Source organism: Archocentrus centrarchus, chromosome 4 (assembly GCF_007364275.1).
Source record: "Archocentrus centrarchus isolate MPI-CPG fArcCen1 chromosome 4, fArcCen1, whole genome shotgun sequence".
Taxonomy (NCBI): Eukaryota; Metazoa; Chordata; class Actinopteri; order Cichliformes; family Cichlidae; genus Archocentrus; species Archocentrus centrarchus.
Window position 1 is genome coordinate 33902234 of NC_044349.1, and position 15538 is coordinate 33917771.

At 38.9% G+C, this 15538-nt stretch overlaps 1 protein-coding gene across 4 annotated transcripts; it reads left to right on the top strand.

The window, feature by feature from the left end:
• Positions 1-3595: 3595 nt before the first annotated feature.
• On the top strand, positions 3596-12476 carry LOC115779585 (uncharacterized). Of its 4 annotated transcripts, XM_030728334.1 has the most exons (8): positions 3600-3755; positions 4572-4605; positions 5962-6038; positions 7192-7297; positions 7406-8389; positions 9070-9222; positions 10012-10104; positions 11387-12476. In XM_030728334.1, exons 5-8 carry the CDS (start codon positions 7406-7408, stop codon positions 11705-11707), a joined length of 1551 nt encoding a protein of 516 aa, XP_030584194.1. In that variant the 5' UTR covers positions 3600-3755; positions 4572-4605; positions 5962-6038; positions 7192-7297; the 3' UTR covers positions 11708-12476. The 4 variants fall into 4 exon arrangements, with proteins under 4 accessions (XP_030584191.1, XP_030584194.1, XP_030584193.1 ...); XM_030728331.1 differs by lacking the exon at positions 7192-7297 and having other exon boundaries at positions 3596-3755; XM_030728333.1 differs by lacking the exons at positions 3600-3755; positions 7192-7297 and adding an exon at positions 3777-4076.
• Positions 12477-15538: the final 3062 nt, after the last annotated feature.

Consider the following 15538-nt stretch of genomic DNA (forward strand, 5'->3'; position numbering starts at 1 on the left):
AGCAAGACAATGGAGTCACCAGATGGAGCACCCTCCAGCACCCTGCCCAGTGACTCCAAAAAGGGTGGGTACACTGAACTGCGCAAACAACAGTCAGGGCCAGTTCCCCGGCCCGAAGGCGCAGGGAAACAACCCTCTCGTCCACCAGTGAAAACTCCAACGGGCAGGCAGCAAGCTGGGGGGATACAAGAATACCCCCCCCCTACCCCCCTTCCCCCCAGCTCGCCGCCTCTCACCAAGGGCAATTCTAGACTGGAACAGAGTCCAGCCCCTCTCCAGGAGACTGGTTCCAGAGCCCAGGCCATGCGTTGAGGTGAGCCCAACTATATCTAGCAGGTATCTCTCAACCTCACGCACTAGCTCAGGCTCCTTCCCCACCAGAGAGGTGACATTCCATGTCTCAATAGCCAGTCTCAATAGCTGGGGATCGGTCTGCCAGGGCCTCCGCCCTTGGCCACCGCCTGACACACACTTCACCCGACCCCTACGATGCCTCCTGTGGGTGGTGGGCCTACAGGAGGGTGGGCCTGTGTAAGCTCTTCGTGCTGCGTTCGGCTGGGCACCACAGGCTAATGGCTGGCCACCAGACGCTCTCCCTCGAGCTCCCTCCCCAGGCCTGGCTCCAGGGTAGGGCCCCAGTAAAACATTTGTAATCATTTAAAAAATATTAGTGGTTGACAATGGTGCCTCACAGCAAGAAGGTCTGTTCAAATCTACCTTTGCCAGGGCCTTTGTGTATGGAGTCTGCAATGCTCTTCCCATGTTTGCGTGAATTTTCTCCAGGTACTCCAGTTTCCTCCCACAGTCCAAAGACATGCAGTTACTGAGGTTAGGTTAAGAGATTCTAAATTGCCGATAAGTGTGAGTGTGAATGGTTGTCTGTGTCTCTGTTTTAGCCCTGCAACAGGCTGGTGACCTGTTCAGGGTGTACCCTGCTTTTCGCCCTATGACAGCTGGAATAGGCTCCACCCCCCCCCCCCCCCCCCCCCCCCCCCCCCCCCCCCCTATGACCCTGAAACAGAGAAGTGGATGGATGGATGGATGGATGTAAAAATTATATGACATTTTAAACACTATCATCATCATTAAAAAAGCAAAAATGTGGATACAAGCAAGCAGATTAAATTTCCTCTTCATGTACATAAGATGAGGAGATCTGACATTCAGAGGGACCTTGGTGTAAAGTCACTGGGAGTGGTAAGGCTCTATATTCAGCATATTCAGCATGAAGTTTAAGTTTAAGAGCTATAGTCATGTTTCTCTGTCACAACAGTGAAACTGGCTTACATCCAAGGCAGGTGTTCAGCCCTGACAGCATTTTACAACTTCAAACAAACATCACAGTGACAGTTTTCTTGCCAACTCTTAGAACTTTATGAACAGTTGATTCTGATTAACTATATTGTGCAATATGGAGATACATTTCTCTTTCCCAACATCTCAATCTACAGAACTGAAACATTTGAACACTGAAAGGCAAGCAATATATTTCTTTTGATTAATTTATAACCTTTACAATTTCTTTAAAGGCTCTGGTTGCTTTTCATATTGGCTCCTTCATTTTATTCTTATAAAATATTATTATCATATTTATGAAAATAACAAAATTTACGTCACGTCTCCCTCATCGTGTCAGGTTAAAATTAAAGTAAAATAAATTAAATAACTTTTTAAATTAAAAAAGAATTAGCAATAGTCAGTGTTGGCAATCCCAATTGTAATGTTTTAAATAACAATAATGATCCTTTTTGTTAATATTGCCAATTACACCCATACGCAAGAGATATAATCACCATATTACTGTTTTAAAACACTTAACTTCACATGACGGCACTGACAAGAATTTTAACATATTTTCTCCAGCTTATCTTTATACCAGTTAGATGGGTCAAGATCAGTGGCACAATAACTGTTTATACACAAACACACATTATAATGGCATTAATTTGATGCTGTTTAGTTTATTGGGATGCCAGGTTTGCACACTTCACCAATTTGCATGGTGGCAAATTGCTAGTTCTTGGTGGTGGTGAGGGGAGGGGTTGTTTTTCAAGAATAATTTTATTTTGAGCAATAATAAAACAGGAGCAAACAGGTAAATAGAAATAAATCAACCATAACAAAAAGAAAGCAACAGTTTGCTTCTCCAATTTGATATGAGCCAATCTACATTCTTTAAAATAAAAAAGCATTGTTATCAGTTTCAGTCCTTAATATATTGCTGGATGTTTGCTGACATTTCCTGTGGCTCCTCTCTCAGTAGCAGTGATTGGATAATGTTGACTGCACTTTGCAGTATATAGATGACTGCGTCATCCACTCCCAGATTTGATTGATATGAGAATTGCAGAGGATTGAGAAATGTTTTCACATGCAGTCTCAGGTCACCAAAGACTAGTATCTCCCACATCTCATGAAAAGTCAGTAATATTCTCTGCAATGACACATGGGTAAAATCAGCAATAATAATGATAAAAGATCTAGGAAGCTGGGTTAGCAGGCATGCTACAGTGGAGTGAGTAATGTCACCTGATGGTTGTTTATAAACAGCAACAAACACACAACATGGGTGCATTCCAGCAGTTTAATATCTGGGCCACAGAAAGACTCCTTCACATTAATAAATCCAGGATTGCACCACTTTTCTTTGTGTGGCAGTATGGCCACAGGGTGGGGGTGGGGGTGTATTTAAAGATGTTGTGACACCGACATTGGTGGGAATTTCACCCCTAGAAAATATAAACAATTAATTTTTAAAACAAACCAAATTCAAAGCTGCACGGATTCCAAAATACACCCCGGCAAGACAGATGGTTTCAACAATAAATTCACTTTAAATAAAATAATAAGTTAAAGCCCAGATTAAGCCCAGATAGACTGTGGCCCTGTCTATCGGATTGATGTCCTCAAATTGAGCACACACACCAGTTTATTCACAGTCTGGATCTTGTTTGAACAAATGGAATCGAAACTGAATGTTTAACAGTATTTCCCTAAAAACCATCTTTTTTTCTGATCATTTCTTGTTTCATTTTTTCTTTCTTTTCTTCTTTTTTTTGAATAATAAATGAAGTTGCCACTATTTTGGGTGAAGCTGTAGGTATTAACTTTATCTAATAACATTTTGTCAAAACCTGGATTACCTTCATTAATGGTGAGTCTGTCTCATAACCTGGCTGTGTGTGACTCAATGCTAATGTTGTCTTTAAGGGTGTGGCTTTAATAATTTAATATTGCATACTGAAGTCTTTCTTCATCTTAAATTTAAACAAACCATTCTGGTTATTTTGGGTGATTATCATTTGCCTGTTTTGACCCTTGTTGCCCTTTGCACAGAGTGTGATACATGTGTACATACAGTAGCACTGTTGCTGTGCTAACTTGCCTCCTATAGCACACTACTGTTTCTGTTTGTATTCTGCAGCTGGGGCATTTGCACACCATAGACCATAATCCTTCTGCTTTCTTATTGTATATATTGATAATTATAGTGTCGTTGTACACTCTTAACCCAGATATTAATTGTAATTAAACGTTTTAGTAATCATTACTTATTCTTTCGTGTTTGGTAAAAATGTTGTCCCATTACTAAATCAAATTAGTTAACTGTACTTTTCTACACAAATATAGAGTGTAATGAACTTGTTAAGCAGAGATTACTAAAGATATTATGTTTTTGAAGTGAAGGGGCGGGGCATATTCAAACTCAGTCCTGCTGCAACATGCACCGTGGCAAGTTCAACGACTCCTGACTGGTAAGTGTGAAGAATAACTATTTTAAATAATTCTAGCTATTTCTTTGCTTAAAAGATAGCTGAGTTCCATGTGCAGATATAACTGAAAATTATAGTTACAGCCTACCGCCACCATTATCGACACTTTGGTAAAGTGAGGGGTTTTGGAATCGAAGTTAAATATCGCGAGTGGAGTGGCGAGCGCGAATGTTAGCATTGGCTTAGTGTTAGCATACTGACGAGTCTCAGTTTATAACGGACAGTTACTTTAGGAGAGATGTACTTTGCTGAAATAAACCTTTATTACACCAAGTTTAAGCCGAGTGTATCCTGTCTCTGAGGGTAATTTTTTTTAATCGAAAAAGCCGCTCCAGTAGTGTCAAGACAGCTAAATGCTATCGTTAGCTTAGCGTTTCACATCGTTCGTAACAGCATGTGCTTGTGTTAACCTAGTCCACGTTTTTTTTCTATACGGTTTCGTATGTACTGAAATGTAATGGTCGGACACAAAGGTTGAAATCTTGTATGACTAAAGAGCTGAAGCTGAGGTTATCGCCAGTTCTTCTTCTCCACCTCTGATCTCCAGACTCTTAAAATACAGAACTGACAACAAGTTAGAAACGTTATTAAACCTGTCAATTGTCTGCAGACAGAAGGGTAAGCCTAACTCATTTGGCAATATTTTAACTCTAATGTGAAATGGGAAAACAAAATTTTCAGGCTGAGAACAGAAATTTCAAAGGGAGACAGTATTTCAAAGTACCATATTTCCTTGATCACTGATGACATGGTTGTGGACAAGTGTGCTAAAATTTTTATTATTTTTTGTTCTTACAGGTCCGTGTGAAGATGCAGTGGAAGTGCAAATACTGTGAGTTTACATCAGAGAAAAGGGGTTACCTCTTAAAACATTACAGGCTAAAACATGGAAGCTACACCAGAACTGTACCATTTCCTTGCTTACACCAAGAGTGTTTATGCACATTTAAGTCCATCAGTGCACTTAGGGTCCACTTATCCAAAATTCACCAGAAAGACCAAGATGCACAACTGTGTGAAACACTGACCTTTCACTGTCAGTCCTGTGATTTTTCTGCTGCTTGCACAGAGGCAGTTTTTATCACTCACTTGCGGAGTACACATTTAAAAGTTAATCACAGAGTCCACTGTCCATATAATGGGTGTAACTTTCATACTACTGTGTACTCCACATTCAATGCACACAGAAGTAAACAGCACAGAACAGGCAATTGGAAGATGTTCAAACCAGAAATAGTGTCTGGTAGTGAAACCAATGAAGTGGCAGAAGAGGAACATGGGCCCCCAAACAACACTGTTGATTTAGAAGGCAGCGAAGAGTCCAGCAATGAAGAGCATCATGATCTTGGGAAACAGTTGGAGCACAACCTAGCTGCTCTTTTTTTAAAGATGCAAACCATCCTCCACATTCCACAAAGTTCTATCGATGAAGTTATACAACAGCTCCTACATTTAAGTGAACTGTCCCAACCACTGCTGCACAATTCAGTCAAGGACATTTTGAAGCTACACACAGATGTAGATGATTCAACTGTGAAACAGGTAGTCAGGGCTGCCTCAGAGAGCAATATCATACTAAAGTATTGTGGCAAGGGTGGCTCCTTATCAACCTCTAAAAGGAGAGCAGCATATGTAAACAAAAACTTTGATGTGGTTATGCCAGTTGAGTACTTTATTGCCAGGGAAAAGAAATCTAGTGCTGTATATGTTCCTATAAATGCCATGTTACAGAAAATGTTGAACAGGGCAGACATTTTAGATAAAGCTCTTCCAGTACAAAAACATGTGCCACATGAGTACAGTACATACAGAGATGGTTTGTACTGTAAAGGAAATGGCCTCCTTAACAGCGAGGAATTCAGAATCGCTGTTGGACTTTACACAGATGATTTTGAAGTGTCCAATCCATTAGGGACATCTAAGAAGAAACATAAAATGAGTGCAGTGTATTGGGTGCTTGCCAATGTGCCATCAAAATATAGGTCCACACTCCAGTCCATTCAACTTGCTCTTTTATGTAAAGCCTCTGATGTAAAAGAATATGGCTATGCTAAATTTCTTCATCCTCTGATCCAGGATCTGGTTTCTTTGGAGCAAGATGGCCTATATGTTGAGAAGTTGGGAGCATGTGTCAAAGGCACAGTGTTGTATGTGGCTGCTGATAACTTGGCTGCTCATTCTTTTGCAGGATTCTTTGAGAGCTTTGGAGTGGACAAGTTCTGCAGGTTCTGCATGGCAACGAGGAGTGAGATCCAAGACAAGGAGGTAAGCTCGGGCTCTTTTGAACCCCGAACTGCAGACATTCACAACAAACAGGTACAGGAGGTACAGCAGGATCCCACTTTGGCAAAACAGTATGGTGTAAAGGGACGATGTGTACTAACTGACAGTCTGGAGCACTTTCATGTTGCTCGTGGCTATCCCCCTGACATCCTACACGACCTTTTTGAAGGGGTTGTTCCTGTTGAGTTATCACTCTGCATTTCAGAACTGATTTCTAAGAAATATTTCACATTAGAAACACTGAACCATGCTATCAAATCTTTTGCATATGCTTTTCATGACAAAACTGACCAGCCTCAGCCTATTGCCCAAGGCTTCTCTACCAAAGGGACCATAGGTGGAAATGGCCATGAGAACTGGGCTCTAATCAGGTTGCTCCCACTTCTCATTGGCCATAAAGTGCCTGAAGGGGACGATGCCTGGAACGTTCTGATGCTCCTTAAAGATATTGTTGAATTGGCTGTAGCAACAAGGCACACTGAAGAGTCTATACATTTCTTTGACTGCAAAGTGTCAGAACACAGAGAACTGTTGCAAACTACATTCCCAAATTTCAAATTGCGTCCAAAACACCACTTCATTGAGCATTATCCTGAGATGATTAAGGCATTTGGCCCACTGTCAGATGTCTGGACAATGCGTTTCGAGGGAAAACATAAATTCTTCAAGCGGGTCATTCGTAATGCACACAACTTCAGACATGTGGCACTTACACTGGCTGTAAAGCATCAGAAAATGATGGCTTACTGTTTGGACACAAGTTCGTTTTTCAAGCCCTCAGTTGAGCTGGACAAAGTTACCACAGCACTGATCACATCTTTCCCCGAGAATGTCCAACAAGTTTTCTGCAAGAGAGTACCCCAGCTTACAAAGGTTCTGGTTGCATCATCAGTCTCTGTAGATGGAATTAGATATTGTGCTGATATGATACTCTCTGTCGGTTCATGTTCAGGCCTCCCAAATTTCAAACAGATCAAGCAGATTGTGGCAATAAACACAGAGATCTTGTTTGTGTGCAATACAATGACGGCATGGTACCATGAACATTTCAGATCATTTGAACTCTGTGGCAGCGCAAATCCCTCTTTGTGTGTGGTGGAACTAAAAGAGCTGAATGATGTTTTCCCTCTGTCAGCATACAGATTTGGAGAAAATTCAGCAGTGACACTCACTCGCTATATTCTGTGTTGAGAAACCACAAGTGTTGTCAGTACTAGCATTGCTCTGGATAGAGTCTAAATGTAAGCCTAATTGGTAATTTTGTATCTTTTTTGATAAGCCATATGTTAAACTGAATATCTATGTCTTTGTGTATATATTTCTAATAAGCTATTTTTTTTATTTCCAAGATGGCAGCACACCAGAAGATGACCTTGAGAGTAATTTTCACAGAGACAGATATAAGAAAGGTTGTTCTGAATACAAGACCTACTACAGTGGAGGATTTGATAGGCAAGCTTAAAGAATCACTGGGACTTAATTTCAACTTCAGTCTCCAGTACCAAGATCCTGAATTCAATTATGAAGTGTGCAATCTGACAGATATCGAAGATCTTCCTGAAAAACCAACAGTCAAGGTCATCCCTCTACTTGAGTTGGTATCTGTCTCAACATCTGAAGAAATTTTGAGTGGCACACCCAGTGTAGCAGATACAGAGATCCTCTCTACATCCTCGCAGGAGCGACAGAAACAGTGGCCAGATTGTTTTGATATCCCAGATTTTTCTGTTGATGTAGCATATAGACTTAGGCAAGCAGATCTTCAGTTTCTTCGTGATGGTACGCACCTGAAAGTAACAAAAGAGCTGAAACATGAGATTCTTGAAAGATTGGCAGAGAGCATGTATAGTTACACAGCATACCCAAATAATGCTCAGTTCGAAAGTGTTGCACAAGCCCTCATAAGCAAGCACCCCTCTCTCCAGGAGCGAGGCTCAACCAGTCGCTGTAGCGGCTGGAAAAATAGTCTAAAATTTAAAATGGCTAATTACAGAACAAAGCGCAGAAGATCAGGGTGCCTTGATGTAGCAGTAAATGCAGGGAAACGAGGAGGGCATTCAACTGAAGGAGAACCAGCCAACAAGAACATCAAGAAGGCAAAGAAAGGCGAGATCAACTTCTTACCCAACTTTCCAGACGGATTTAATCAGGTAGCCCTTGAGGGTGCCCGCAAAGACTTGGTTAATGAAATGCAGAAGAGAACACCAAATGGACAGCTTGTAAAAGAGAAGATGGATCTGACGTTTGCATTGAGAAGAAAAGAGGTGGTGGAGTCAGAACCTGCCGTATGTGAGATGGTGGAACGTTGGCCTGCTCTTTTCACAGAAGATCAGGTTAGTTCATTCATGAATAAAATAATGAGAACTTTTTTTTTTAAATATGTGTCTGTGTTTCTCTTAGGAAACTGCCTTTATAAAACCTAAAAATATTTATCTGTTAGCCATTCCCACTGTCAGCAAAAAAAAAGTAATTTTACCATGCAGGACATGGTAGTTGCTATCTACAGCTGCCTTTATCTTTTTTTGGTAAGGAATATTGTATATTGAGTTGGTCGTTATTGTGAAATCAACACCCTGATGCAGAACTCTGATTTCAGATTATTCTGAAGAGGTTTATCATCTATTAATTCCCTATTCACGGTACGCTATCCTGCTTATTAAAAGGTTACTTGCCAACAAAAATATATAATTTGACACAAAATATTAATAGTCTGTTTATATGTAGCAATGGTCTGCTACACAAAAGTAACACAATACTACAAACAATCAGGGCAGTAGAAAAGCAACTCCTGTGTTGTGTGCGGTACAAAGTTTTTGTTAAAGAAGTTTGACTAGAATAACTGAAATATCCCCAAATTTAAAGTGTTAAGTGAGTGAGTTGAAGGGGGCTTTGTGTTTTACAGCTGACCATGTCCACACCTGTGCAATTTTTATTGCTGTCCTCACTCTGGTGCTTCCACCTTCAGTTATTAGCTGTAAAGATGTAATATTGGAGCATTTTCTGTATTTTGCAGGTATGCATGGAGTTCAACAGGATTGTTGGCAAGAATCTCAAACAGGAATTCTATGAGAGCATTGATCGGCACAGTCCTCGTCTTATCGAGATTTTTCGATCCAAGAGAGGGAACATTGGCCAAATGTTGACACAGCTTTCCCAACAAACAAAGGTTGGTCCTATTAATCACTTGCATTGTGTGCAACAGCTCATGTAATGACTTGGCTTTAAGTCCAACTGTATTTATTTTCATGCTTCACATAGATTGTTGAAATGATTAAAAGATTTTGAATTTAGGGATGGAAAAACAAGGCTGAGTTTCTGAACTTCACTTAAACTTTCAGAGAACTTCAGTAAAACCTGCTAGTTCTTCTCAGTGTTAAGGGTGTTACTGTCTCAGTGGGTTAATTAACCATGAGCCATGTATTTCTTAAATTTTAGGGAATGTGCCTTCAAAAGTCCTTGATTACCATTAGGGATGCACTGATATTAAAATGTGGGATGATATCGATACCCGATATTAATATTGCTGTTATGGCAGATAACTGATAATGTATACAATATATATATTTCACTACCCTTTCGACACCTTGGAAAAAACAAAACAATCCCACAGCTGACATTGATTCTCTGCTTCAGATGAACTCCTCACAATCTTGCGCTGCATTGCTGTCACATGACCAAACAAATACCACATGACCAACCTCCTCCCCTGCCCGTCCGGAATCAAATGACAAGAAGATGGAAATAGATATGGGTTGTTAATATTGGCCCAGTTTTGTTTATCGGACCAATACTCACATGTTAACAAATGACTAATATTGGCTGATACCGATGTTAATGCCGATATATTGTACATTCGTAATAACGATGCTTAAGAAGATGTGGGGACTTTATATTTTTTGATACAATCAATTGTGCTTAGTTACTTGCTTATTTTTGTCATTTTACTGCCCAAAAGACTGCAGAGCCAACTGATATTCGAACACTGGTGCTCAGAGGACTTCCTGTTATCCTTGGTGACAACCCCACAGACTTCTACAAACCAGCCTTTGTAAGTAATTTTACTTAAAGACTACCTAAAGGAACAATAACAACTCAATCTTGAATTTTCACTCTTATACACGGTTCTCATGGGTCTTTGAAATACTTTAAATTCTTTAATATTTACTTTGCAATAATGTTTTGCAGCTGTGTTGTATGACCTATTTATCCAAAGTCAGTGTATTACTTGAATTAAGTGCCATTTGACACGGCCCCGGTTTGGAGAAGCAGCAGAGGTACTGGTGTAGGAAACTAAGCAATATACTGCTGTGATCAGTGTTTATAACAACATTATTTTAGCCACCTAAAAAATCTAGATCAGTGAAATGTACACTATACACAGAATATTTTCACTGCATTACCTTACTGTCAGTCAGACTTCTGACATAAAATTACTTTTATATAAGTTGTATATAGATTTCTCCTGCCAAACTTCATAGACAAAATCTGTTTACTTTGCTGAACAGAGGAACGGCTCTTCTACTGCTGCCTCAGTCTGTTCGATTGTGTTATTATTTGATTGGTTTGGATTCACTAAAATCACACAGTAGCACACATTTAAGGATCAAGGACATGCTAGACTAACAACTCTTGTGTTCTGTGAGGTAAAATTACTAATTTTTCCTATGGCATTTGGTTGGCATGAAGAGAGTGCTGTAACTTAATTTTCTAGTCAGATAGGTCCGTTGGACAGCAGTTTGAGATGCTGAAAATAGTATGCGTCCACTAAAACTGATATAAATTTTTTGACTTATCTAAAAATACAAGTTGCAGCAGTACATTGCTTATCTACCTACACTGATCCACCTGCTGCTTCTCCAAAGTGGGGAAAGGCTGACCACCATCTACTGTAGGTAAGTATGCTGACCATCTGTAAGCACCTCATGCAACCCACTTTAAAGGGATAGTTTTTTTTTTTTTTTTTTTATATATATATCTTAATTTATATCTTATGCTATGCTGTGTTGGGTTCATGTCAGGATTTGGGCATAGACAGACAGGCGTGGGAAAACAGATGGCAGTTCCAGTGATTGAAGAAAACTTGTGAGCATAGTTTTAAACAATTCAAAGGATAAGGTATTGTTCCACTTAGCACTAGCACATGAAGATGCTGGATAGATGTTCTTTTGTGGAGCTCCAACTCATTCAACATTTACACTAGGAAACTAGGGCTGCATAGCATGATAAAACAGATATGACAGAAATTTCAATTTGATTGTGGAAGTTATTTTTTTTTATCAATTATTGATGGTCACTGAAATATCACTGTTGTGCTCTTGTCATTTATAAAGGACTCAGATGATGATGACTCTTTCCGCAACATTGACATTGGGATCCTCCTTGTTGAACCTGAAGGTGCTGTGCCCTCATCCTCCCTGCATCTCAGTCCAGCCTCACTAAAAATTGTCATTGAGGGAGAAGTGGTGATGGACAACATTCAAGACCTGCCAAAAGCTATGTGTCTTCTCTTTGGACTTGCATATGCAATGCATCTCAGTTACCCCATTTCTATGAAGTTCACGTTCCAGTTCATCCAACAGGTATTTCTTGAGCTGGGCCACGTTGAACTAAAACCAAAGTTACAAACATTGAAAAACCAGCTTGCGATGTAACGAAATGTCTTGTGTGTTGTCAGTGAACAGTCAGGGGGTTGAAAATATACTCAATGCAGATGGAGTTGATAAAGTTGCTCTTATCTAATGCAGTTCAGTGCAGCAGTACTGCCACAACTTTTATTTCTTAAGAAAGTTTGTAATGTTCAGCTTACAGTGTTATAAGAGACATCAGTGTCCAGCCACTTGTACTCTAAAAAACAGGATTTAGAAGTGTATGCTCAGGGCTCCATAGTAATATTTAGTTGATACAGTTAAAGGAAAATTCAGCACTTTTCATGTAAACGTCCAGTTTGTGTTGATGGTAAATGTAGTCATTTGAAGCAGTAAATTCAAAATAATGTAATTCTTCCTCAACAGCAACATTACTGCTTATTTTACAGGTTTTTTCAGTCAATAGCAGCACAGGAATTTATTGCTTCAGTTGATTACATTTACTAACAACACAGACTGTACATTTACATAAAACATGCAAAATCTTCCCTTAAACATAGTTGATCTGTTCATTTTCCAAGTTGGAGATTGTGTCCTATTTTAAGGTGTCCAGTTTTTTCAAAAGGATGCAAATATTTTTGTTGAATGCTGCTGCATTTGTATTCCTTCTCTAAACATGTTAGAATTGAGTTCAAGCACATATGCCTATTTTTACTTGCCTTTTGTATGGCAAACTTTTTTTTGAATGGCTACTGTTTTGATACTTTTTTATACTTCTGAAAAACATGACAAACTACAGTTAAAATTGTCTTTTGCGTAAGTATTCTGCAAAAAATAAAATATTGGAATGTTGAAATGTATTTGATTTATTCTCTTTACAATTTAGTGTTACATTCAATACAACTTGAACATAAAAAGGGTAATAGGAAGAGGGTAAGAGGAAATGTTATTAATTATATTAACAAAATATAAATAGCTTTAAATGTTAAATTGCTTATTTGCTTTACAGTTTAGCTTAAAAGTAATTTTCACTCTTAATCCAAATTAGTTGAGTTTACTAGAAAATCGCGTGGAAACTCGTTGCCTTAAACCATTCTAGTTTTTACACAAAGATGAAACTAAACATGTTTAGTTGTGTTAACTTAGAACCTTAGTGCAATGTATCAAACATGTTTAGTAGTATTTACTAAAATTGATTAGCTCACATAAATAGGAAGAAATTTATATGAGGTAATCAATTTTAGTTAAGACTACTAAACATGTTTAGTTGTGTTAACTTAGAACCTTAGTACAATGTATCAAACATGTTTAGTAGTATTTACTAAAATTGATTAGCTCACATAAATGGGAAGAAATTTATATGAGGTAATCAATTTTAGTAAAGACTACTAAACATATTTAGTTTCATCTTTGTGTAAAAACTAGAATGGTTTAAGGCAACGAGTTTCCACGCGATTTTCTAGTAAACTCAACTAATTTGGGTTAAGAGTGTACCTACAGACCCCAATGCTAAACCTGAGACACCTACTGTCAAACCACTAAGGAGTGGAGGAGGTGAGCCTGCAAAAGCATAACAGGCTGCTGTCAGGGGCAGTCTACACAGTCTGTTGATTAAACCTTGATTTATGGAATGACGGTTTAGCTCGCAGGTTAAGCAGGTAATCATATGCCACAGGAAAAAATGAATTGGCCCGGGTTCCACTCTGACTCAAGGCCCTTTGCTGTTTGCATACCCCCACACTCTTGCTTTCTCTCTGCTTTCCTGTCTCCTTTTCACTGAACTCTCTAATAGAGGCAGAAAATAATAAATAAAGACAAAGATTTATGGAAAAAATGACCATTAAAAACAATGTTTTTGGCCAGATATAATCATATGATCTTACAACCCATGTTTTTTTTTCTGTCAAAACCATGACTAGAAACTTAATTAACGTATAACTGAAGATATGACAAAGAATTGTCTTTTGTCCTGTCTCTCTCCCCTCAACCCCAACCAGTCATGGCGGATGGCTGCCCCTCCCTGAACCTGGTTCTGTTAGAGGATTCTTCCTGTTAAAAAGGAGTTTTTCCTTCTCACTGTTGCCAAGTGCTGCTCATAGGGGGTCATTTTGACTGTTGGGTTTTCTCTGTAATCATTGTAGGGTCTTTACATAAAGCACCTTGAGGCAACTGTTTGTTGTGATTTGGTGCTATATAAATAGAATAGAATAGAATAGAATAAAAGTAACCAACACAAGAAACCTCTGTATACATTATTCATTATGCAGTTGTTTTATTTGTGGCAGCCCTTTCAGTGTTACCATATGCTGTTCAAAGGGGCATTGAAAAGGTGACCTGAGTGGGAGAAATGTGGAAACAGTTGTGTAGTGGCTCAAACAGTTCTTCAGCTTGTGAAAGTTCTGTTAGCTTATGAAAATGGTGGTCACTTTATAAAGCAAATTACCTTTTGTGTTCTCTTCAAATAAACCGTTCCTCTGCAGATGATCAGTTAGCTGTTTTACAACTACTCTTTCAAGAAGTTTTGAGAGAAAAGGAAGGTTGGAGATTGGCCTATATTTAGCTAGGACAGCTGGGTCAAGTGATGGCTTTTTAAGTAGGGTTGTCGGGTCTTTACCTTACAATATAAAGTGCCTTGAGGCGACTGTTGTGATTTGGCACTATATAAATAAAACTGAATTGAACTGAATTGAATTAAGTAATGGTTTAATTACTGCCACCTTAAAAACCTTAAAAGCCCACATCATTTTTTGGATACTACTCAGACAGCCAAGAACAAGTGGATAAACATGTCGCTCCTGGTCCGATAACGGAGGGGCCCAGAGAAAACTACAGAGTCTGACATTTTTTTGCCAAGTTGCACGCCGATTCAATATTAATTTTAGTGACCTTCAATTGGTGTAACTGGGAGTCATTACTGCCGACGTGAATTATGATCTTACCAAATTTATTTGTTCTTATTTTCTTTAGTCAGTGATGAAGATCCAGCTTTACACAGGGCAAGTTTTGATCCTTCCCTCTAGAGCTGTAAACACCACCATATAATTTTAGGTGGTGGAACTGCTGTAACAAATCACAACATGAATATTTAATTATCATAGCCTGTAGTGCGAACACTTCCTGGTGTATTTAGGTGACACTGGCACTGCGAGCCAAAACAGAGACATAAAGAGTGGCATCAAAATGGAACTGAAGCCCAAACAAACAGAAATGGCATTAGTAAAGGTAACAAATGATTTTCTTATGGCCTCTGACTGTGGACTTATCTCTGTGTTTGTCCTGTTAGACCTCAGTGCAGCTTTTGATACTGTTGACCGTGACATTTTATTACAGAGATTAGAGCATGCTATAGGTATTAAAGGTACTACGTTGCAGTGGTTTGAATCATATTTATCTAATAGACTCCAATTTGTTTAAGGTTAATTATGGAGTTCCACAGGGTTCTGTGTTAGGTCCAGTTTTATTTACACTATATATGCTTCCCTTAGGCAGTATTATTAGAAAACACTGCATACATTTTTATTGTTATGCAGATGATAACTCAGCTTTAGCTATCCATGAAGCCAGATGACACACATCAATTAGTTAAACTGCAGGAATGTCTTACAGACATAAAGGCCTGGATGACCTCTAATTTCCTGCTTCTAAATTCAGATAAAACTGAAGTTCTTTTGCTCCCCCCTACAAATCTTAGAAACATGGTGTCTAACCAGATACTTACTCTGGATCGCATTGCCTTGGCCTCCAGTAACACTGTGAGAAATCTTTTTCTCACAGAGTCATTTTTGACCAGGATATGTCCTTCAATGTACATATCAAACAAATATGTGGGACTGCTTTTTTTGAATTTGTGCAGTATTTCTAAAATTAGAACTATCCTGTCTCAGAGTGAAGCTGAAA

Bases quoted from the DNA above. Each gene is read 5' to 3' on its own strand.
- LOC115779585 (XM_030728331.1), top strand. From the start codon at position 6,006: ATGGCAACGAGGAGTGAGATCCAAGACAAGGAG. The intron at 8,390-9,069 runs GTTAGTTCATTC...TGTATTTTGCAG, and splicing joins CTCTTTTCACAGAAGATCAG to GTATGCATGGAGTTCAACAG. The intron at 9,223-10,011 runs GTTGGTCCTATT...ACTGCCCAAAAG, and splicing joins AGCTTTCCCAACAAACAAAG to ACTGCAGAGCCAACTGATAT.